We start from the raw sequence: 24,849 nt of genomic DNA, 5'->3' as shown, positions 1-24,849 counted from the left end.
AAGTTTCCACTATTTGGAAAGTATTATTAAAAAGAAACTAAATTTTCTTATTAACTCCTTAGGAAGAAGATTGTGTGTTGAGTTTTAGCTTTATCTGCTTCATTAATTCCCAATTCCCACCTAACTAGAAGATGTATTCATTATATTTGCTACTCGTATTGGGAACCCTGACTACAAAAAGACTGCTATCCCATAATTTTCAGAATTCTCAATCATATTTAAGTAAAGTAGTCTTAGAACTCTGCTTGGAATTTCTCAAACCAGTCTTATTTTGATATATATTTGCTAAATCTTCTCGGTTTCTTTAATAATGGTTCATTTTTTTTTCCCAAGTAAACAGACTACTGACAGATTGGAATGTTAGCAGTACCTCAGTGTGTTAAAGCCAAGTCTTTTAAGAATATTTTACCATTTTCCCAGCTAGGCCCCCTGCTTTGCTTGGATCTGATTTGAGCTCATCAACTATCCCTTCCTGGTTGTTGTTGTTTTGAAACAACCTCAGACACTTGCCTTCCTTTTCCCCACAAGTTATCACAATTTGGGAGGAAGCAGATCTCTCATGGTCAGTAATGAGTCTGTCTTGGCCGAGAATAAAACTGGGTTATTTGGGCTTGGGTTTGTTCATTGTTGTTGATAGTCTCTGACATTCATTTCTGGAATTATTTGCTTTAGCAAGCAGCAGCTTAGAGGAGTAGAGATGCCTTCACCACCAAAATTCATGTCTACTGCTTTGGAGTTGCATTGGACTATTTCTTTGTGACATGTGAGATCTAAGGGATATGTAAATTAAAGCCACTCTTCTAGAAATAAGAATATGGAAATAAAACCTGAGATTATGTGATCTCTAAATCAGTGGTCTTTGAGAGTTGAATGTCCTAAAAGGGGCAGAATAGTTCTAAATAAGGAAAGTGAACTGAGAACTTCTAAATAACCAGCTGCCTTAGCTTTTCCACTCAGCTAAGGAATAATTTCTTTCTTTTGTACTCCCTGGTGTTCCTGTAGTTCATCTCTCATTATGAGCTAATAACCACTTCATTTCATTTTTGTCATTTTGACTTCTGTTATCAACACTTTTCTCAGGGTCCAGTCCTAGTTTTTCCTTCTGGAGGTAAAAAATAAATTACATCAGGGGTGCCTGGGTGACTCAGTCAGTTAAGCATCTGACTTGGGCTCGGTCATACTCTCACAGTCCACGGGTCCAAGCCCCTCATTGGGCTCTGTGCTAATAGCTCAGAGCCTGGAGCCTGGTTCGAGTTCTGTGTTTCTCTTTCTCTCTGCCCCTCCCCTACTGCTGTCTCTCTCTCTCTCTCTCTCTCTCTCTCTCTCTCTCTCTCAAATGATAAACATTAAAAAAATGAACAAAAACAACAAAAAACAATTTCTTTTTTTTAAAAATAAGAGTAAATTAAATCAGTCTAATCAACCTCCATGCCAACCAGCCACTTAACATGTCAAAAGCCAAGAACTAGGTTTCCTGTGTGTATTTCGATTATTGTCACAAAATAGAAGAAAAAAACATGCCACCTTCCGTTGTTGTTGTTGTTGTTTTGTTGTTGTTTGGAGAAAGATAAAGATGTAAGTAGAGTATCTAGAGTAATGAAATATGAAATTAAACTCCATTTTAGTTTGTTGGCAAAAGAAGACAAATTGGAAAGGCTTTGCCTATAAAGAATGTATTTATGAAGCATAATCTACTATATTATGTATTTGACTTAATATACTATTTTATATACCTGGGAATATTTTAAATATGTTAGTCTGTTTTACTCCTTCAATCCCTGTAAGTTCTATCAAATGTAAAGATTTTCAATTTGAAGGATCAAATAGTTCTTCAACAGAAATAAAAAACTTAAATAATTCTACAAGGTTTTCTCCTTGCCTCCATTTGCCTCAACTACTGTCAACTATTTTAGCTGATTATGCTGTTTTAAATTCATGTCTCTAACTATGTTTGGTTTCTGGCATCTTATATTTTCAGCTTTAAGCATTAACCATTGTCTTCCCAGTATGATTAATAGGGACTTAGCTCTCTTGTATTATCCTGCCCTCGCTATGCTGATACACTTCCTATTTTCTCCATATGATTATCATGTAGTTTTATGAGATCAATGTATTCAGTGTTTATATTAGTATGGTTATATAAGTATTTTTTAAAGTCTTACTGTGTGTAAGTACACTATGATAATCATATATTTCTTGAAACATTTTATTATCTATAGAGTTCCTAATTCAGTTTTTTCCTTCCCTTTGTTTTTCATCTTGAAAGATGTAAAGGATACATAAATTAAAGCTACTCTTCTGGAAATGGAGAAATAAAAACACAGAAATAAAACCTGAGATTGTGTCATCTCTAAATCAGTGATCTTTAAGGTTTGAATGTCCTAAAAGAGGCACAATAGTTGTTGTTGTTGTTGTTTTAATTTATTTTTGAAAGAGACAGAGTGTGAGTGGGGGAGGGACAGACAGCAATGGAGACACAATCAGGGGCAGGCTCCAGGCTCTGAGCTGTCAGCACAGAGCCTGATGTGGGGCTTGAACCCACTAACTGTGAGATCATGACCTGAGCTAAAGTCGGACACTTAACCGACTGAGCAACCCAGGCACCCCCACAATAGTTCTAAATAAGGAAAGTGAACTGAGAACTTCTAAGTAACCAGTTACCTTTGCCTTCCACACAGCTCAGGAATTGAAAAACTCCCAAACTCTCCACTGATTGACTAAATATTTTCTCAAGATAATCAGATCATATTTCAGACAAACTTTAATGGATTTTTCTGGCCTATTCAATCAATTTTTTTCATTCAACCCCATTTCTAGAGATTCTGTGTTGCAAGCCAGTTCACTTTTGGCTTTTTGTAGTTTCTACCTTCAAATTTAACATTTCCCTAAATTCATTCAGTCCTTTGCCTCTTGTCCACTGATTTATGGCTTCCAAAATCATGACACCATTTTGTTCCTTCTTATTCTCTTAATGTGCTAGGGACTCACAAAGTTTACTGAAGTTTTACAAGGAAGTAGAAGTATAATCATGTTTCCTCTCTGCCATCTTTACCTGGAAGTCTAACTAATTTATATGTGTTATATAAAATGCCTTCCTGAGGCACCTGGGTGGCTCAGTTGGTTAAGCGTCCCAACTTTGGCTCAGGTCATAATCTCATGGTTCATGAGTTCAAGCCCTGTGGCAGGCTTTGTGCTGACAGCTCAGAGCCTAGAGACTGCTTTGGATTCTGTGTCTCCCTCTCTCTCCTCCCCACACCTTCTCAAAAATAAATAAACATTAAAAACAAGTCTTATAAAAAAAATAAAATGCCTTCCTGAGTGAAGTATGGATTTATTTTTATCATAATTGTAGAATTTTAGCAATGGTGTGCTAGTGTGCTATATGTATTTAACAACACATCATCAAATGAAATAAAAACAGTTACACATAAACGCTTGCTTTAGGACCAGCTATCTATGCTAATCTTGCAAGTTCTTGATAAAAGCCTGGATTACAATACATTTGAGAATGTTCTGTCCTGCCTGTACCTATAATGTTGTCATGTAATATTAGAGCTGGAAGGCAGATCAACCGGGTCCATCTCCATCATTATGCATATAAATACACTTGATTTTTAATGAGCCGAACCCAGAGTGGGTCATGCGTCTCTCACAGGAAAAGCCAGAGTCAGACTCAGTCTCCTGACTGACCCTGCTCCATCTTCAGATTGTGTTTGGGTCCTGGTCATTGGTGTAGAATTCTGGCTAAAACACAAGTTCCACTTGGGCGCTATGAAGACTTGAAGGAAATGTGCGAAACAATGCATTATCAGAAGAAGTTTTGGTTATAGGCACCAATTAGCCTTGGTAATTTGAATTGTGCAGATGCCAGTACTAGCTCAAAGTAGTTAAATGTATGAACTGGATATTATTAGTCACATGAAGGTTTATTATTTCCTAGTGCTTAAAGGCAAAAATAGATCAAGTTCCTATCTTATAACCGGTAAGACACTAGAAGGCAGCTTTACTCTTAACTCAGCCAACTTTAGCAGGCAAAAAAAAAAAAAAAAAGGCACATAAGAAATCAGAGGTCACTTGATTTGGGGGTATATATCACTTCAAACAAATTCAATTTCACATAAAAGCATGCATTGTTTACTTTGAAAAATGAATCTTTGAGGTTAAATACCATTATTCTGGATGGAAAACCTTTTGATAGCACGCTCTTCTGTTGCATTAAAGTAGATTCATTTCCTTCATATTTACTGCATACACCTTTTCAGGAATCCATCTACATATTGAATGAAGTGAGTTGTTCTTCATTAAAACGTCTTGTGAGAGAAGCTAAGTTGTATGACTAGCGAATATATATAGTGCATAAGAACTACAATATGATCCCTGAATCCACCATTACTCAGACTTTTATTATAGGATTTTATTAAGTTTGAGACTCTGGAACTGAATTAAAGTGTAACAAATTTGTTTTTCATAAAGGATGCGGCAAATGCATGGTCTCCAGAGGGACCGAAGACAAAATGGGGATTGAATAAACATAATTTCAGCAGCATCCTGGCAGAGTGTACAGAGGAGGAGACCCAACAAAATGAAAATAAATGTCTTTTCCACATGGCATCAGCTTTGTATATAACAGACAATTGATTATAATGGTGGTGATTACGATCCCATGTAAAGCATTAGTACTCATAGTAATCTACAAAGAGTAAATCATTTGTAGAAAAAGAAAATTTCCTTTGAACATGTTTTAAGTAGATCCACAAGACAATGTGGGATACTTTGGCAAGGGGTGGGGGGAATACATGTGGATATTGTGCTGATTTATTGTTTCTCTGTAGCAGCGAGATAATTAATACCCTGGGTCTTTGCAGTTGTTTTTCAATAGAGAACACAAAATTACTTCTTAATTTGGAGTTTCACATCTCATTTGTTACTTAGTTACTGTTACTAGAATGATTATGTGATGCAAAGTTTAGCGTCCTGACAAATGATACAGCACTCATTACCAAGATAGCTTATTTCATGGCAGATACGTATAGTTAAAGTTTCCGTTTTATATAGGCGTTTAAGAATCTTAGCTTTTGCACTCCAAGAGGAAGGTTTTTTTTTTTGGGGGGGGGGGTGTTTTTTTTTTTTATTCTGTACTTGGTGCAGTGATTCTCTGTGCCCAAGTCTTCCCTGTGCCTTTATATGAAGTGCAGCGGGTAACTGAATCACCATCCATCTGTCAAGCCCAGAGCAACTGTTAAAAAAATACCCAGCCCATTTTTTCTCCTGATTTGGAAGTTGGTTGCACAACAGCTGTTTGCAGAGTTACAGGTGAAACTTATGTAAATACTGCCATATTCCTTTAAAAATGGAATAAATCACCTTCTACATGCAGTGTATGAATTAGCATATTTATTCTTTCAAAGCTTCCAAATATACATTCCCCTTGTATGTGTACATAAAATAGGGGCTGGAGGAGTATAAAGCTTCTAGCATATTGCATAGTTATAGGCAATATTCTGTAGAATGAAGTGTTTATGAATTTTTTTCTAAATATATAAAAGAAACGTCAAGAAACTCATATGATTTGAATTGAGGACTTCATTCGGCATAAGACACAGAATTTAAATGTGGGAGATATTTCTGAAGGAATCTAATCTGAACGCTTTTTAGTGGCAGTGAGAAAAATGACTTGGAAATACGAGAAAGCATCTCATCATTAGCTTACACCTCTAATGAGGCAATGATGGAGAAAGAAGGAGAGAAAAATAATTTATAAGAAGATTTCTATTTCTTACCCTGACAGTTTTTAAAACATGGTAAGAATTTAGCTCTAACCACCATGAAATGCTTTTGTATTCTAAATATATTTACATACAGGTGGTTCGTAGATATTCTATATTTTGTCGATTCCCCACACACATTAGAAGTTGAGTATTCTGTGTAGATTATAAGCCCTCTTAGGGCAGAAATTCTGTCTTATATTACTGTAATGTCTCACAGTTCAACTGATCATATTCTCTCAATAGCATTCTATAGAATTCTAATTTGGTAAGTATGGCACCACAGAAAGTCTAGGCAATTGTAGTTTGCTTTTTGTTTTACTTAATGGAGGAAAAAATTTTAAAAATGAAACTTTGCAGGTCAGAAAACATATGAAAAGAACTGTATTTTTAAAACTTTTTTATGTTTATTTTTGAGAGGGAGAGAGAGTGTGAGTAGGGGAGGGACAGAGAGAGAGGGAGACACAGAATCTGAAACAGGCTCCAGGCTCTGAACTGTCAGCACAGAGCTCAATGCAGGGCTCAAACCCATCAACCATGAGATCATGACCTGAGCTGAAGTTGGATGCTTAACCAACTGAGCTACCCAGGCACCCTGCAAAGAACTGTATTAATGATAAAATCCTAATTCATTACTCATGGGAACATCTTTGTTTATAAAAGTTAATGTAAATGGTTTTGAGCCTAACTTCTGGGAGAATAATTTCTTTGGTAGCTGGTAAATGCTTATGATTCCCAGGATTTCTAGAAATGCAGCATCTGCCTGACATGATTTTGTGACATGACTTTTGAGCTTTTTCTTAAGAATTATATTTATAATTTATATTTGTTCAAGATTCAGAATATTTACATTATAATTTTTTACAGCAGCTTTGAGATACAATTTACTCTCCAATGTATGTGTATAGGTTGGTAGTTTTTAGTATATTCACAGAGTTGTGCAACCATCATGATAATCTAATTCCAGAAGATTTTCATCACCCCCAAAAGAAACACTATCCCATTAGCAGTCATTCCCCATTGAATTATTTTTAATGGAAGAAAGTCAAGTGAGATAAATGGAACTACTCTAAGGTGTTACAAAATCAGGGAGAGAATCTCTGACGTGTAACAAGGTTGGATGCAGTGATGGCTCCTTCATATTCGCTGTCATGACCTAGAGTGATTGCTGTCAGTGTCTTGCGGAGTGTGATGATTTATATGCATTTATAATGGTTTTCTTCAATACAGGTTTTAATATCTCTGTAGGAGGAAGGACTCACAGAGGCATTCTAAATGGAAAGAGTGGCTGAGAACTTTGGAAGCTGTTTGCATAGCATGTCCTCCCTTTCTGTTGAGAGTGTATGTTTTTTTCGGTCTAGTTTAGGGAAGGAAGTAGCTGGAGATTAAAAGACTTGTCTGGCAGCTTTGTTAACAAATGAGCTACTCTTTGTAGCTGTTTATTTTGGGTGGTTTCACTGTGACTGATTGGAAATCATTGGAGAACTAAAGATATTCCAAGATCACTTGTATTCATACAAATGGGCTCTATGGTATCCTAGAGAGACAATTTTATGCTTTTCCTTCTTGGATTTAGGATTTCCACTGGTTACTTCTCCACTCTAGTGTAGGAGCATATGCTCACTCTACTTACCTGGAACCCCCTGATTTCTTGATTTTGCCAAGTGGTCAACACGAACCTCCTGTTCTCCCACTTCTACCACACATTCCCACGGGCCCACACCTGAGGTAAACTGACCCCCAATCCTAGCATTCCCTTCGGGAATTTGCCACAGTCATCGGCAGCCAGAGTTTAAGATCTCACTGCTTTCTCCTCTGTGGCCCTCATGTGTATTAGCCATTTTTAAATATAATTGATGCATTGTTTGTAATTTTACTTTGTTCTCTTTTTTTCCATAAATGTGTACTTTTGTCAGTTTTAGTCAGTTAGGGGGGAAAAAGTCCCTTAAATCAAGAGCCCTAACCGTGTGCATTTCTTTGGTTAGCTGTGAACACAGAGAGCTCCAGGGCTTAACAGAGGCCCTGGAATAAAGTAAATGGGCATTTTTTAACTGCACATTTTCTGATCTTGTATTAGAACCTAAATAAAGTGCTTCAAGGTTACCTAGGGACTAAGTATACATTATGAGCTCACTAAGTATTTCTTATTTATTTAAAAATGCTTTTTCTCTGAGAAGGCAACAATAATTGGGGAGTATGTTTCCAACATGCAAAATGAGTTGTATCTTTCCATAAGCAAGTTTATAATTGGGCTCCTGCAGCCACACAGCTTCGCATATGGTACTTATGAGTCAATTAAAGCACCCTAACAAGCAATTATGGGTTTATTGTTTAATTCAATTTCCACAATTCATGCTGTTCCACTCAAAAGTTGCATATATGTCAGTCAGCATGTAATCATAAGCACACACTTTATTCAAACTCTAGTTTTGAAGAATGAGACCTTCAAATACTGTGCTCCCACATGCTGTGCTCTGCACAGGGAGAGAGAAAATACAAGGGAAAAACGAATGCATTTGGGGCATGGCAAGAACTGGCTTTTACTTCCAAATTGACTCATTTGGATATAGGCAAGTGAACATAAATTCTCCACTAACTTTTGATTGTCACAGAAATGCCATTGCTAGGATAGCCACTGAGTGAATTTAGAGTATGTGGAATGGTTGGTTGGTTCAACTCAGGTGATTTAAATCCAAAGGGGAAGGGCCTGGGTTTGACCCTTGTGTGGAAGAATTGGCTTGGTCATGTCAGGGTAACCCCGATATCTGTGCCTAGGAAATGCCAATGTTAACTGGCCACCTTTCCTGTTCTTCCTCATACTACCAGGGCTCCTGGCCCTCCCCCACACCAGGGCTGGCCATGTTGGGAGAGGATCAGAGCAGTCTGTGTCCACTGCAGCCAGAGTAACAGCATAGACAAGATGGGAAGACTATTTCGTACAGCATACAAGTGACAGTATTGATGTGCTTCCTAACCCTGGCCAGCTCTTGGCTCTTGAGCATGGAATGGGATGTGGGAGTGGCTCAGGGCTGCCCTCACTCATGCTGGACACTTCAGAGCATGTCCTCTTAGTAGAGACAACAAGACATGCTTGCTGTGAAAGAGAGCATACAGTGGGTCTTCTTTTTTGAGATATGGAAGTTTCTATTACCTCTAGCTATTCTCACTCCCTTCTCAATTTGAGTATTTCTCTGAAGAGATTTTCCTTCACTCATTCATGAAGCCAACAATTGAAGCATAAAAATTGGATGGGGGGAAGTGGCTTTGCATTTTGCCTGGCTCAGACTGACCCAGGTGCTGGTATTCGGCAGAATACTGTGCTTGTATTTAATATAGATGTACATTCTTTTTTTTTTTTTTTTTTTTTTTTACATAGTCTCCACACCCAATATGGGGCCCGAAGTCGTTCATGACCCTGAGATCAAGAGGCACGTGATCTGCCAACTGAGCCAGCCAGGCACCGCTAGATTCTTAATTATGCTTGATCTTGAATAAGAAAGAAGTCCACTTGCCTGTTTTCTCTAAGGATACCCCAAGCAGTGTATGGGAAGAGTAATTCTAAAGGTAGCCTGACTCTCAAAGTAAATAAATATTAAAAAGGTCGGGGTTGGGGGGAGGCACCTGGGTGGCTCAGTAGGTTAAGTATCTGATTCTTGATTTTGGCTCAGGTCATGACTTTATGGTTCATGAGGCTGAGCCCTGCATCAGGCTCTGCCCTGACAGTGTGGAGCCTGCTTGGGAACTCTCTGTCTCCTTTGTTGTCTGCCCATCTCATGCAGATGAACTCTCTCTCTCTCTCTCTCTCTGTGTGTGTGTGTGTGTGTCTGTCTCTCAAAATAAATAAGTAAACATTTAAAAAAATAATAAATGTTGCCTGGATGACTAAGGAAAGCCATGCCAGATAATTGCAAAAGAAAAAAAAAAGAATTAAAACAAAATAGTTGTGAGAACATGGAATGGGAAAATCGTGGTAAGTCTGTCAAATCTGTGTTCCTTATTAGTGGGAACACATGAGGTAGGCCTGATTCTTATTCTAACGAATGAGGCAATACCTCAGAGCTAGGAAGAAACACCTCTCCTCTATGTTGGAGGCTGAATAATAGTCCCCCAAAGTGGCAAGGTCTAATCTCTGGAAGCTGTGAAGGTCTTATGAGGCAAAAGGGATTTTGCAGATGTGATCAAGTTAAGAATCCTCAGGTGGGGATTATCCCAGGTTAATCCAGGAGGGTTAATCCCCAGGAGGATCCAATGTAATCATGGCTGCCTTTATAAGGTAGCGGGAGGACTCAACAACGTGATGAGGAGACAGAGGGATGGGGTTGAGGAGATGTGCTGCTGATACTCTGTGGGCCTGGCAGTGAAGGATGTAGGTGGCCTCTAGACATCTCAAAGGGTGAGATACTTGATTCTCTCTCGCCTCCAGAAAGAACCAGTCCCCATGGCTTCTTGATTTTAGCTTCCAGAAAATGATGCCGAACTTCTGACTCCCAGAATTTGTAAGGAAACAAATTTTGTTCTTTTTGTGGCTAAATTTGTGGTAATCTGTTACAGTGGCAACAGGAAAACAATCCCCTGGAAATAAATTAGCATTTAAAAAAATGGGGCATTTCTGAAACTAAAGGAAAGTGTTGGGCTTCCCAACAGAGTGCTTCTGTGCCCCTGCCTCTTACTCCACAGTGGCTTCAAAGAATCCATCTCTGTCTTTAGTGGCACCTAAATGTGTGTCAGTCACTTGTTGGGAGACCTGTGCATACACAAGCCAGACCCAGGCTCACGAGTCCTGGGCCTCCCCACCTAGTGGTGAAGCGTGTATATGGCAGGCTTCGTATTTTTTAGGTGCTTCTTAATTTATACACTTAATCTAATTAGATTTCTCTCTGCAGCCTGTCTGTCATTAAGGCTTTAGGAAAAAGGACAGGGTAAAGGCCACCTCAGATGGAATATGGATGCCAATGCAGGAGAAATGTCTGTCAGACAAGAAGAATAAAAGTTTTCCTCTTGCTGACAGAGTGGGTCCTGGGGAAGAAACACTAAGAAACTGGGGAAAGGGGAAGTGGAGCTGAATGAATGTCCGTGCTGGTTTCTCTGACTCGGGGCTGATGTTGTCAGGGTAGAGGGCTTGGCTAATGAAAAGGAAGGAAGCTGAAGAGTTTGTGCTCCATGTTCTGTTTGGAACTCTGGGAAGAGGTGACCTACAGGGGCCCCACTCCATAAGGAGGGCCTTAGTGGCTCCCCAGATGTTCTCAGAGTTTCTTCTGCTGTGGAGTCTCCAGAAGTTCCTGCCTGCCCCAGGGAGGGTGAGGTGGCTGCTGGTGCTGTCTGGCAGGCATTACAGAAGAATCTGCTCTGGGTCCCCCAGGGCACCGATCACATGGCCCCAGCAGGTACCAGGACAGGCTAGGCCTCCTCAGCTAGAGGAATATTGTCCCTGAACAGGCTGAAAGGGAATCACCATGAGGTTTTGGGCTTGAGAAGAGACTCCAGAAGTGAATGACACCAATGTCAGCAGTCATCAAGTGGGCAAGGGCCACTGCAGGTGTTGGAAGAGTCCCAGAGAGCTTCTGAAGGATCTTCTTGGCAATCCAAGACCCTTGCTGGGTGCCATACCCCTATGTCAAGAGGGGAAGTGGCTGAAAGAGGGAGACTGAAAAGAATCTACCTGAAAAGAATTAATATAAATAGGAAGGACACTAATTAAAAGAGCCCAAACTCAGATAGCTTTAATTGGGAGTTTGTACTTTTCCTGATTACCTACCAAGAAGGGAGCTTTTAAGGACAATTACATCAGTCTGTATCAAAATAATTGGAAGGGAATGCAGTTTTGCCCTTAGACTCAGCAAGAGGTGGTCTCCTGCCCATATGGCCCTAAGCAAGCTTCAAGGACAAAAGAAGCCTCTTGTGAATCTGACCTGAGGAAAGCTGTGTCTAGCTATGTGTGTACTCTAGACCTGAGGGTGGGTCACAGGCAGCTGACTTGTGAATGGAGTTTTGCAGGACTGACAACAGTCCCATTCCCAAGTGCAAGAAGGTTGCTCCTGGGGTAGAATTCAACTGGGAATGAGAAGGGAAGAAAGGGGGCTAGGGTGTGGGACTGGGTGCAGGCACATTCCAGACTGAAACTTGAAGTCCTCTGAGAATTTTTATTGTAACCTAGCTAAGTCCTTATGAAAGCAAATACGTTAAGGTAGCAGAATAGAATGAATCGATGACACATTTGTTAATGTTAATTTTTAATTCCTTAGACTTGTGGTTTATGACATCTTCTTACATTTTCACACCAGACCCCATACATGCTATGGGCAGCCTGGCATAATGTCATTAGGTTGGTAACTTCCCAGATACAGACCTTGTAATTCTATGCATGATGGATCTTCTCAAAGATAGGGACATAGAGTCCTGGGAGTGTGCTTAGCAAGGAAAGGAAGCCAGCCCACCATAGTGCTGGCTCTCGGCACAGGCCTGTGGTATGTCAAGCCCCTGGCCTGGCCCAAGTTGTTTTTACTGGGTATATCTTACTCCGCTTACCTGTGTCAGTCCTTCCAGAAAGCTGCTCTGCCCAGTGCCAGAGGCCCCAGGGCTATGCTTTTGCAGGGCCCTGAGGGTAGTGACCTTTTATTTCTACATTTCTTCCATCTGTGTACCCCCAGCCACAGTGCAGGGCCTGACATAGAGAACATGCTGGTTGTGCTGATCAGCTGTTGTCCATCCTTTTTGCTCCATGACCTGCATATAAATAGAGCTTTGCACTCGAAGCTGCTCAGGGTTGCAGGACAGCAAATCATAGAGCCCCTCTGGTTTTCTAGCATGTCATTCCCGTTTCCTGGAAATCATGGCCTCTTGAAAGAAACTCTTCTTAAGCTTTCTTGTCAACTGTTACAATTGGACTCTAGTCCAGAGCAGTGTGGATCAAGTAATGTGGTTGTCCTTGGTGAAGGTGAGGAGTGTAAATTGACAGGAAGTAGCAATCTCCATCACATAGTCTTCCCAGGCAGGACATCATCCTTTCTTACAAGGACAGCAACCCCTGCCCTCCTCATAACATAATTGAGAAGAACACCATTTTATCACAGCATGTCTGAATATCTGAATCTAGAGGTGACAGGGGGCAGAAAGCCTAACTGTTTAGTAATAGTTAATAATCTGTTTAGTAATAGTTAATAATAGTAATAGTAATAGTCAAATCTGATGATTTGAGTCCTCATGGAAGCCTGAGAAGGCTGCCTAAACCTCCCACATTGAACAGCAGGTAGTTCTTTAAAAATTAACTCAGACACACTGAGAATTCATAGAGGACCTTGCTTTGTTTCTTCTGCTGAATAATCAGATAAATTTACATTTTGAGTCAGGGCATTCCTTTTCATGCTGCTAAAATCAAAAAGAGTGAGGTAACAGGGGAAAGCTATTAGTAACTCTGGTCTTCTTTTTGTGATTTTTATTTATTTTTTTCTTCCAAGTCTCAGCTTGTCTCGTAATTATGAGAAAGGTGAAGAAACTGAACTCCGTTCTATGTGTGTTAGCTACTGTGAATGGAAAAATACAACCTTGGGTTTTACAAAGGTTTCTGGTGAGTTCCAGGTCACCCCTGCCCTACCCATTTACCAGGTGACTGTTGTATGAGAGCGCTTGTCTGAGTGGCTCAGCTCAAACACCTGCTTCTCCATTATTCCTTAAGAATACTCAGCTGTCCCAGACAGCTAGTCTGACAACTTTCTGTCCAAAGCTTAAGGTAGCTACATTTCCAACAGTGCCCAGTAACGAGATTGTTCTGCAGCTATTGGAGCTAATTTTACCCAAGAGTACAATTTTCCTCCAGCAAAGACAACAATATTCCAAGTTTAATAAAGGATTATCATTGAACATTGAATTGCCATCCCTTAAACAATTCAGTTCAGGTAGAAATGCATGACAGGAAGAGTCTGTAGTAAATGTCTCTCCCTTTCCTCATAGACTTTGCCTACTAGCGTAGTACAGTACTTTACTTAAAAACACCAAAAGGGAAATATTTGCTCTAGATTGTGGCCTGCAAGTGATTTGCTATGATCCAAAGGACCCAGGACTCAGAGTTAAACTAAATAGCAGATGTCTGACAGATAAATTCTCCCTAATGGCTTGTTTTCAGCCTGCCTATTGTGCATCCTTTCTATTTAGGACTAAAGTACCTACTTTTCCTTTCTATATCAAGTTTCCTCACTGGTTATCTCCATTAGGGAGACTACAACATTGTACTGTGGACTCTTGTCACTGCCACTATTGTAGCCTCCCAGAGGCCAGATTATTTTTATGTACATGTATATGTATGTTAGTAAACACAATGCTTTCATAATTGTTTATAGTTACTTATTGTGACTGGATGGATGGTTGGATGAGTGAATGGACCAAGTTCAGTAAGATAAACAGGGAACAAAATGTCGGTAATAAAGATCCAGGTGTATAAGCAAAGTCTGATGTTAAGACCACTGTATAAGTAGAGAAAATGACTTTAAGATGTAGTCCTGATTTTAGGGGATGAACACTTTTTTTCTGGCCTTATCTCCTCTCTTGATCAGAAATGAAGCGTTAATGGTTCAAATGGTCAGAAAAGTTTGATAAATGCCCCTAAATTTTAGATGTTAAAAATTCAGCTTTAGCATACAGTGGCATGACACGTGTCTATGCTGGATAGGACCACCTCAGTGAGTGAGGTAAAAAGTTGCTAATGTGGGCAGCACTCTTCTGTGCAAATGTTCACTGTCCTCTCATGAAATTCTTAAGAGTTAAGGATTTTGATCTTAGTGCTTCTGGAAGGAATTCCCAACGGGCCTTGGATTTGTTTCTTTCTTTGCAGTTCTGCTCTCCTCTGGTAGCTTAGACTCCTTTTTGTAAACCGTAAACTGAATACACAGAGCATCACTTGGAAGTATAACAGACAATATCCTTGGGAGAGCCATGCAATCTTGGGAAGAGGCTACTGACCTCAAGAGTATAATTCAGGGGCGCCTGGGTGGCTTGGTCGGTTAAGCGTCCGACTTCGGCTCAGGTCATGATCTCACGGTCCGTGAGTTCGAGCCCCGCGTCGGGCTCTGTGCTGACAGCTCAGAGCCTGGAGCCTGCTTCCGATTCTGTGTCTCCCTCTCTCTCTGACCCTCCCCCATTCATGCTCTGTCTCTCTCTGTCTCAAAAATAAAAAAATAAACGTTAAAAAAAAAAAAGAGTATAATTCAAAGGAGATTCCAGTTATACTTCTTAGGAGTCAAGACTAATTGGTGGGATTTGGAGAATTTTTCCTGAACCAAGACAAGTGATGGTAGATTCTTCTTTCCTGATGCTTGTTAGGTTTTTATTTCCAGTAGACTTCATTATAAAATTAGGTCAGTCTCCAGTCGAATGTGCCAAGTGCTCTAGTACTGTGCTAAGTACCTCATCTGCATCAATTTATTTTATGGTGTAGGCGTTCTCCTTCTCATTGTATGGGTGAGTTAACTGAGTCTTCAGAGAGTTGACATAACTTGCCCAAGGTAACAAACAACAGCAACACAAGAGTCACTCTTAGTTCTGTTGACACCAGGGTGTATAATTTTATCAGTACACTTTGCTACGTCAGTAGTATTTCTTTTTTTTTTTAATTTATTTTTGTAATGTTTTTTATTTTATTTTTGAGAGAGGCAGAGACCAAGTACGAGCTGGGGAGGGGCACAGAGAGAGGGAGACACAGAATCTGAAGCAGGCTCCAGGCTCTGAGCTGTCCGCACAGAGCCCAATACAGGGCTCGAACCCACAAACCGTGAGATCATGACCTAGGCTGAAGTCAGCCGCTTAACCGACTGAGCCACCCAGGCACCCCCTCAGTAGTATTTCTTAAAAGAATTTCTCTGACGTGATTAATCTATATACCTTTAATGACTAAGAACTATAGTGTAGATTTAAAGTAATTAATACATTTAAAAAATAGCTTTTCCTTAGGAGTTGGCCTAATGGAAGGAGGCTCTAAATTGGATTGTTCCAGTAGCTACTAGTGACCCTCATTTACTCTAAATATCTTCTCTTTTTGTTTCCTGGTTTTCCAGTCCTTCAGACTTGGTGCTTGATATTTCTTCAGTAATTTCCTACCCTCTAGTAAAGTATATAGTTCAGTATCCAGCCATCCAATAAATGTTTATTGAATGATTAATCTTCTACTAGAACATTCCCAAGAAGGAAATACTGATTTAGGGTTTTGTGTCTAGTGATTTTTTTTTTTTAGAATCATGAGCTTGGAGAAATCTGAAAATAATAATGCCTGACTGTATGCTGATGATTGTATGATCTGTAGTGTGTCAGTTGCCACTCATCTTTGGATCAAGAGACCATCAGTAATAACACACAGCAGGGATCTTGAGATTAATGTGGGTGTCGTCCAACTTCATGCTACAACTGTGGATGCTTTATTTGGCCCGTAGAACTCCCTAAAGTCTCCATTAGATGACTCGAATATGCCTATTTGTATAGGAGCAATGGAACAGATTTGTTCTACCTAACCTAATTAAAATGTAGTGAATATGTTTATGGCATATTTGACATACTGTTTGACTAATGGGGATTTGAAGTTTAGTGCCAGAATCCTGTGAGATTCAATCATGGTTTTCTCTTTCATCCCTCAGATTTTTAGAATGACCAAGGAAGAAATGAGGCAATGGAGAATGATAGTGTGTGCATGTATACCTGTGAGAACTATCAGCCTGCTTGACATAAAATAAATTAAAAATTGCTCTAATTTTTTAAAAAAACTTAAAGTTAAAAAAATAAATACAAAGGGATTATAATTGATAGCATTTATTGAACCCTTAGTGTACAAGGGATACTGTTTTAAGATTTCTCACAACTCTGTTATAGGTATCTTATCATTTTAAAGATAGAGAGTCTAAGCACAAAGACTAAATAACTCAGTTCAAGATGTTTGGAATTGGAATTTGCATTCATACCATTTGACAAGAATGTCTATGAATTATATCCTATGCCATAGTTATTAATTTTTAATGCTTTTTCATTAATGTAAAATAGGTCAATATAGACATTCATAAGTCTAGTATTTGCTAATGTAATTTGCAGAATTTCAAAATTGAATGTTTATCATAGTTGTCAAGTTATAAACTTACGTGAAGAATTATCTTAAAAAAACTTTATCGAAAAAAATACCTCATTTGTATATACATAGGAGTTCAGGTTTCAAATATCAATGCTTTTACAAAGTATTTAAATTTCCCCTTGATGTTGATCAGTACATTGTTATCTTAAGGGAAACATATACCTTGGCAAGATAAAAGTCACCTAAATTGACTGCAGATTAGTTATCTAAACATGCAATTCCAGTAACATTTGCCTGCACCCTCCCTAAGATAAAGTATGTTGGTGTATTCATCATTAATGACTATAATAGTCCCAACAGGCCAAACACAGGGATGTTGGCTTTTTGTGCAGTGGATTTTGTTCCTAGGATGCAAATAAAAATCAAAACAAATTATTCAAAATCCTTGAATAACCCCACCTGCCACAGAGCAGATGCACAAATGGGGAAGTGTGTGTGCACCCGTTATCATCTTAGCTAATTTCTTGGTCCTAAAGCATACACTGGGTTTGGCTTTCAGTTAAAACACACACACACACACACACACACACACACACACACACACACACACACATTGAATTGTTGTCTGTGCTCAGAATAATGAAAGGAATTCAGAATATAAGAAGAATGGGCAATTAAATGGAGCCCCTATGTACACTTAGCCTGCCTTACAGAAGTTTCTATATAAAGTATTCTTAACAATATTGATCCTAAGCTGTGGTAGGTTTTTTGCTTGTAACTTGGTGGATTTTAGAGTCGTAATAAAGATGACCCTAAACTATGATTTCTTTAGGATGATGAATTCAGCAAATATCCAATAACATGCACCATATTTACAGGCACGATGCCAAATGTAGGTTGTCAGTGGAAAGGCTGCATCAGAACCACCTGGGACACTTAAAGGCAAAAATATTCCTAGAATTTTTTTTTTTCCCCAGAGATGTTGATGCAGTAGGTTTGAAGGCATGCCATAGAATCTGTGTCTTCTCATAAACCTCCATGACTAGGAATTCATTTAGAAGAGTAGTTTTCACCTAGGGCAACATTTGGCAATGTCTGGAACTTGGAGTTTTCACAACCAGGAGGATGTGTGTGCTGCTGGCATCTAGTAGGTAGAGGCCAGGGATGCTGCTAAATATCTTACAGTGCACAAGAAACACAGGTCTGCACAACAAAGTATCCATCCCATAATGTCAATAGTTCCAGGGTTGCAAAACACGGGTCTAGAGAATATAGACACAACCCTAGAGGGTCCATAATTAGGGTGAATAAAAGATGCACAAAAATATCCTTTATACTTAAATAAATGTCACTAGCTCAAAGAATCAAATACAGAATTGAGGTAAAGTATTTATGAAATTTTGCTTAAGATTATTGGTTATTTTATGGTATGACTAGAAGCATTCTCATTGAAAAATGCTGTGAATGAGACATAACTGCCATTGATAGGGTATCTGTAATGCGAATTATCTGGATAGATTACGCCTATACTTGAGAAAAAAGTATTGAAAATTTTTCATTGATCCTAAAATGTTAATAAGGAAAGGTTTACTAAGAAACAACATTTTTTTTTTTTACTATTTTTTAACGTTCGTTTATTTTTGAGAGAACGAGTGTGACCAGGGGAGGTGCAAAGAGAGGGACAGAGGATCTGAAGCAGGCCCCGTACTGAAAACAGAGAGCCCAATATGGAACTCAAACTCCTGACCTGAGCCGAAGTTAGACACTTAATTGACTGAGCCACCCACATGCCGCAACACATTTAAAAAAAATTTAATGTTTTTATTTATTTTGAGGACAGAGAGAGACAAAGCATGAGCAGGGGAGGGGCAGAGAGAGAGAGAGAGAGAGAGAGACACAGAATCCAAAGCAGGCTCCAGGCTCTGAGCTGTATGTCAGCCCAGAGCCCAATGTGGGGCTAGGATTCACAGACTGTGAGATCATGACCTGAGCCGAAGTTGGATCTTAACCGACTGAGCAACCCAGGTGCCCCATTTTTTTTTTTTTTAAATACTGGTTGTGAAGTGAAAATAGGACCACTCTTACAAGTGCCATTTAAACAAGTAAAGTAAATTAAATCTAGGAAGAATTCACATGATTTTAATGGTTTTGTCCTTTTTTTGTCCTCTATTACTCTTACATATTCTTTTAGTTTTAGATCATCCCTCGAGACCAGATACAAGCTCATGTACAATAAATTACAGAAAGTTATTTTGGTTGCTGTCAATGTAACCAAATTGGATTAATGAAACCAATTAAATCCTCAAATACCTCCACTGGCAAGGGTAAACCTTTAATTTCCAGAGAGAAATAGGGTTAGCTATGTTAAACACACATAGTCACAGTGATAACCAAATTTGCAAACACTGGGGGGATTCTGCTATTTTGTCGAAGAACCAGCAGCAGACTGATTGAATCAAAATAATACAAACAAATCCATGTGTTGTCGTTTTGTTTTGTTTTCTTGTAAAGCGGTCTCCTGCATCTCTGATGATAACCAGTCGGCAGAAATGATGGAATGCCTCAAGCAGACAAATGGCATGCCTCCCTTTGTGCAAGAATGCACGGTCCCGTGTCGAGATGACTGCACCTTCACGGTTTGGTCCAAGTTTACACCCTGTTCCACAGATTGTGAAACAATCCGAAGTCGACGGCGACAGCTCACAGGTAGGGTATGGGACAGCTCATAGTTAGGGCATACCTTTCATTTCTAAGCTTCAGACAATGGATGTGTTTCTGAACCTGCCACAGAAGGTGGAAGCTCCAGAAGGACTAGAAATGGTATCAGGTCTCTCCCTTTCCCAGCCAATTACTGACTTGATGTATCTTCTGTGTCTATGCCTGCCACATAATATCTACTCATTTTTTGTGAAATGATATGGACCATTCTATAGCTATTAAGTTCCTCTCTATAGGACTTTATAATGTTTACAGTCTTAAATGGCAATATAGCCACGAGCTAGCTTGGAATAGTTAATGACAAAGATTCTGGTATTTTGTCATATCAGAATCTCAGCAAAGTTGATAGCAGTGACTGATGTGTAAAACCCATCAAAGGCAGATCTAACCTGTATCATTCTCTTTTAGCCATTACCTTACAAGCAATTTGACATTTTAAAATGTTAGTAGTGCAAGATAAGTCAAATTACATATATAGGTTCTGCTTTTGTGGTATATTATTTTGGTTCTGTTTGCATCCGTGCAATTTAATGGAAATTAAAGTAATTAATAGTTTAATCAAAGTGCTGGAGCTATTTTTGCCTGTAATATACAAATAATTGATGCAGTATAGCATATTGTACTACTACTCTAGATAAATACCCCAGAATTTCTTGTAGTTGTATTTGCATATCCAGAAAAACTTAATTTAGGTAATGAAGACCCAGAGGAAAAATGCCAAAATAATCACTGGGATAATAAAATTGGTGTTGACATTGAAGAATTAAGCACCGAAGACCATTTGTTCTTATAAGCAATTTAAGGGCTAATTCTCTTGGTTTCAAATTCCCTTTGTTTGAATGCATTGCTTACAAGATTGTTTTAAATTTAACTCACTCTAATGGATTTACTTAATCGATGAGAGCCTTTAACAGGGTTTTTGCACACAACCCGGGAGCCCATTCATAAGTGTAGGTGAAATGTATAATCAAATAGAAACAGTCAAGTATGCTGCACTTTGTGCTTTTTTCCTCAAAATTCTGTGCATATATAACTTTATGCGGCATTGCTTGTGTTTCTAAAATGAAAAAATTCTTACAGGGAATATAATGCAGTGGAATGTGTGTGACAGGAATAATTTCAAGTTCAGGTGTAACAGTTTTGAAGGAAAGGATGTTTTTAATTAGTGGCCAGTTTTTGTCTTTTTCTTTTTTCCTGAGGGTTTACTGATGGTATTTTATACCTGAAAATTGAAAAAGGGAATATCAAAAATCCCAAGATATTTATTAAACTCGTGAATTTTGTTACAAATTGTCAAAGCTGACAAATGTAAAATAAACTTTTTTTGTAAATATTGGAAAAGCCATTGTATGCTTTTCTGCAAACTCTGTCCTAAGAATTAATCCTACCAAAAAACTTAAATTTTTTTCTGAGTTATTATTAATTATGCTTTTTGCTTGCTAATTGACATTTGTGTGTCTTCATGTCTTGGAAATAACTGGTCAATTCTATGAAACACGTTGTAGGGGAAAAAAAAATCAACAATCATGTATTAGGTGTGTGGGAGGCAGTAGTGAATTGAAATTTGTCACTTCTTAAGACTTATTTTCATTGTTGTGGTATTTGCTTGCATTTTGGTTTCTCATGTAATTTGGTGGTAAACTTAAGTAATCTCTAACATCAGTGGTAGTAAAAGGCATGGGCTTAGACTATAGAACAATGGGACTCTCTCTAACACAAACACATGGGAAGCACACAGTAATACCAGCCACTGCATGGAATAATGGGCCATCTAGGGTGGTGTTCTTTTCCATTTTTTTTTTTCCATTTTTAACAATAGGCCTTAATTCAATATCCGAATGTCCTGGGTGTTGTACCTAAACGGGATCATCCTGGGTTTTAGATTGAATGGTATTTATAGTAGTTGTTTATACAGTGCTGAAGATAATCCATTGAGTAGATTTGTTCAGGTTATTAATATATAAAATAACTTGATAAATAACATTTAATATATTCTTATAGTTTTATGTCTTGGGGGAACAGGCACAAATTTCCCTCTGACTTAAGTGAGGAAAAATATCTTTATAGTTGTATTAGCGGTAGACTTTTTTGTTATCTTGGGTTTTTGTGTTTTTTTTGGTGTTTTTTTATTTGTTTTTAAGTACTAACTAGTTCTGAATCCACAAGTTAATGCTAATTGTTGACTATACTGTAATCAAAGTAAAGGACCAGTGATAATTTGTTTCTTATTTTGAGAACCATTTCTGTATGAGTTTACTCCAATCTTTCTTGAAACAGTGGTGCCACATAATTAAGGATATCCCAAATACAGACATGGCATATATTAGTACAGAATGCTTGTTCTGCCAGCAATTTTTGGTTGCCTTGTAGATTAGTATCTTTCTTCCTATTCTGTCTTGCTCTTACTTTCTCCTTTTGTCTTCACTTTCTCCCCCACTCTACCACTTCTTAAATCTTACTTTCTTAATCAACAGTTTACTTACGTGTGCTAGGCCTTAGGAATACTACTGGGGAATAGATAGGCATCCTACTTTAAGAGCTTCCACTGTAATGGAAGATAGAGAATTTAATACAGTTACAACCCAGTGTACCACTTGTGACAATAGCTGTGATATTAGTGCTACATTAGTTTCTTAATGCTTTTGTAACAAATTACCACAAATTTAGTGGCTTAAAAAGAACACAGATTTATTCTGAGTTGTATAGCTCTAAAATAAACGTGTGTGTCACCAGACTGAAAACAAAATGTTGGTGGATCTTCATGCCTTTCTGGATGCTCTGGGGAAATTCCTTTCCTTTTTCTAGCTTCTAGAGTCTGTCCACATTCCTTGGCTCATGACTTTTCTATCTTGAAATTCAGTAACATTGTGTCTCTCTGACCATTCTGCCTCTGGTTTAGGAAAGATTCTCTGCCCTGCGATTAGGTTGGACCCACACAAATAATCCAGAATAATCTCATCCCAAGGTCAATAATCTTAGTCACATCTACACAGTGCATTTTGCCATCTAAGGTAGCACAATTATAAGAAATAGGATGTGAGCATTCTTGGAAAGGCATAGCTTGTGGTAGGCAGAATAAAAGTACAGAAGAATACCTTTTCCAGGGGTAACTAATACTTTACCCCTGCCACGGAGGAAGTACAAGCAGGCATTAATTAGACTATGGAGAGAGGTTGGAACTGAGGAAAATTTCTGGTGTAAGAAATGCAAAGGCCAGAAACCAAGGAGTCATTTCCAGGAACTGAAAGATGCTTGTTTTGTCTAGCTTGTAACATGCCCCAGGCAGAGTGGCATCACACAGGCAGGAGGCAGGTGCTAATGGTATCAGACACTTAAGGGCCTTGATGACCATGGCAAGGAGCCTAGAACCATGGTAAGTCACTGAAGACTTTTAAGTAGATGAATGACATGATCAGACTTACATCTTTGTGAGGTGGTTCTAACTGCAGAGTGGGGAGAAGATGAAAAGGAAAATAAGGTATAAAATATTAGAAGAAGCTGTTGTGATTTAAGCTGGATATTTGGAGATGGGCTAAATATTGGTGGTATTGGTCAGAATGGAAACAATGGACTGATTGAAGAGATACTTAGTCATTTGATATGATCTTTTTCATTAATCAGATACAGGTAGTCGGGTAGAGCAACAGAATTCAAGTCTGACATTTTACGTTTTGACTTGGTCATGTTGGTATACTTGGTAAATGAAGATGGAGAAAGGAAGGCCCTGGTGTGAAGAGCTTGAGGATGGGTTTTGCCAGGTTGAGTTTGGCCTTTAAAGTTCCAGTCTGTGTCTCAGAAGCTTGAGCAAGAAATCTAGAATGGAGATAATAATAAGGAATTTAAGAGCTGTAGATGATTTAAACTCTTTCTGTGGGTGGGGAGCCTGGGTGGCTCAGTTGGTCTGTGGTGACAACTCAGAGCCTGGAGCCTAGGATACTCTCTCCCCTCCCTCTCCCCTCCCTCTCCCCTCCCTCTCCCCTCCCTCTCCCCTCCCTCTCCCCTCCCTCTCCCCTCCCTCTCCCCTCCCTCTCCCCTCCCTCTCCCCTCCCTCTCCCCTCCCTCTCAAAAATGAATAAACATAAAAAAAAAAGTTAAACTCTTTCTGTGGGTGAAGCTAATGGATCAGAAAAGAGAACCTAGTGATTGGTTTCTTTATATCTCAACCAGTAAATTCTCATGGCCATGATAGAAGCTGTGTTTCCCAAACTTTTTCTCCCTAAATGCCCCTAATGGTAGAGGAAATGAATATATCCTCCCAGAGAGGTAGTGGCATGCCTGAAATTCCTGCAAGATCATTTCAGGTCCTGCAGGAATCCTTATTTATTGTGGTCATAAGCAGCATGTCAGACCTATAGAGCCAATCATCCAGCAGCAACTGTAAAAATATATATAAACTATTTGACAATGAGAAAATATCCCATGCATCAGCTTGTATTAAGCATTTCTAAAATAGCTATAAAGACTGGGAATAAGACCAGTAAGTAAATCAGCCTACTTCATTTTTCTATAGCCTGCCAAGACTCTAGCTGATGACTTATTAATGAGGTAACAAAATATAATTATGAGATTTACTTGAGAATTTTTAGGAATCGAGTGGAAGTACATTGGCCAGAAAGTTGAAATCAAGTTACAGGCTGACTTGAAACTCCATTAAACATGATTATCAAGTACTCAGAGCAGTGGGAATTGATTCTGCATTCTCATTACTTATAGACAGAATCACAGCTAAAAGGTCCATCAAAGTCAATTGGTAAGGCAAAGTCATATTCTAGAATGCTTGAGTTAAAAGTCTCTCAAAGTGGAAGCCATGCCTTTTTCTCGGATTAAATTACCCAATGTTATTGGAACATTCATTTCATTGTGTCAGCATTTGTGAGCTACTTGATGGCAAGGACCAAAATAAGTTCTACTTTGTCTGCCACACCCGGAGTGACACCTGACCTCGCTCCAGGGCCATTGTATGGGAGGGTGTCCTTTCATCCTTTGAATAAATAAACCATTTTCAGAAATGTACTTCAAAGAGAGGGTGTTTATGTTGGTTTCCCTGGAAACCATCGATTCCAAGGAAGACTGAGAGGCGATAATTTGCTTTTATCAACAAGTCACAGGGAAAATTATACTAAATGAATTAACAAATTTTCTAGCTGTTAAGTCACTGTAGCAAGCATCTTTTTTTAGTTTGTTTTTTTTTGGCACTCTCCAACATAAGACGATTTTTAATTTTATTTTTTCCAAAATAATTTGAATTTCACAGGTGCTTTGGGAATTGCTTTCATTGTCCTAAGATTTACTTTCATGGCAATAAAGAATCAGGGCAGGGGGAGG

The 24,849-nt window shown here is 38.8% G+C and overlaps 1 protein-coding gene across 2 annotated transcripts in view; it reads left to right on the top strand.

The window, feature by feature from the left end:
- THSD7B (thrombospondin type 1 domain containing 7B) overlaps positions 1 to 24,849 on the top strand; it is a 1,098,632-nt gene that overhangs the window by 832,173 nt on the left and 241,610 nt on the right. For both annotated transcript variants that reach the window (XM_053909184.1, XM_019454952.2), the window contains one exon: positions 19,318 to 19,512. In XM_053909184.1, the coding sequence (XP_053765159.1) occupies positions 19,318 to 19,512 (195 nt within the window). The remainder of the gene's footprint in view (positions 1 to 19,317; positions 19,513 to 24,849) is intronic.

The sequence above is a fragment of the Panthera pardus genome, unplaced genomic scaffold, assembly GCF_024362965.1.
Source record: "Panthera pardus isolate Hobbes unplaced genomic scaffold, ASM2436296v1 HiC_scaffold_10, whole genome shotgun sequence".
Lineage (NCBI taxonomy): Eukaryota > Metazoa > Chordata > Mammalia > Carnivora > Felidae > Panthera > Panthera pardus.
The sequence above is the reverse complement of the archived record's forward strand: the minus strand, read 5'-3'. Positions and strand labels throughout refer to the sequence as shown.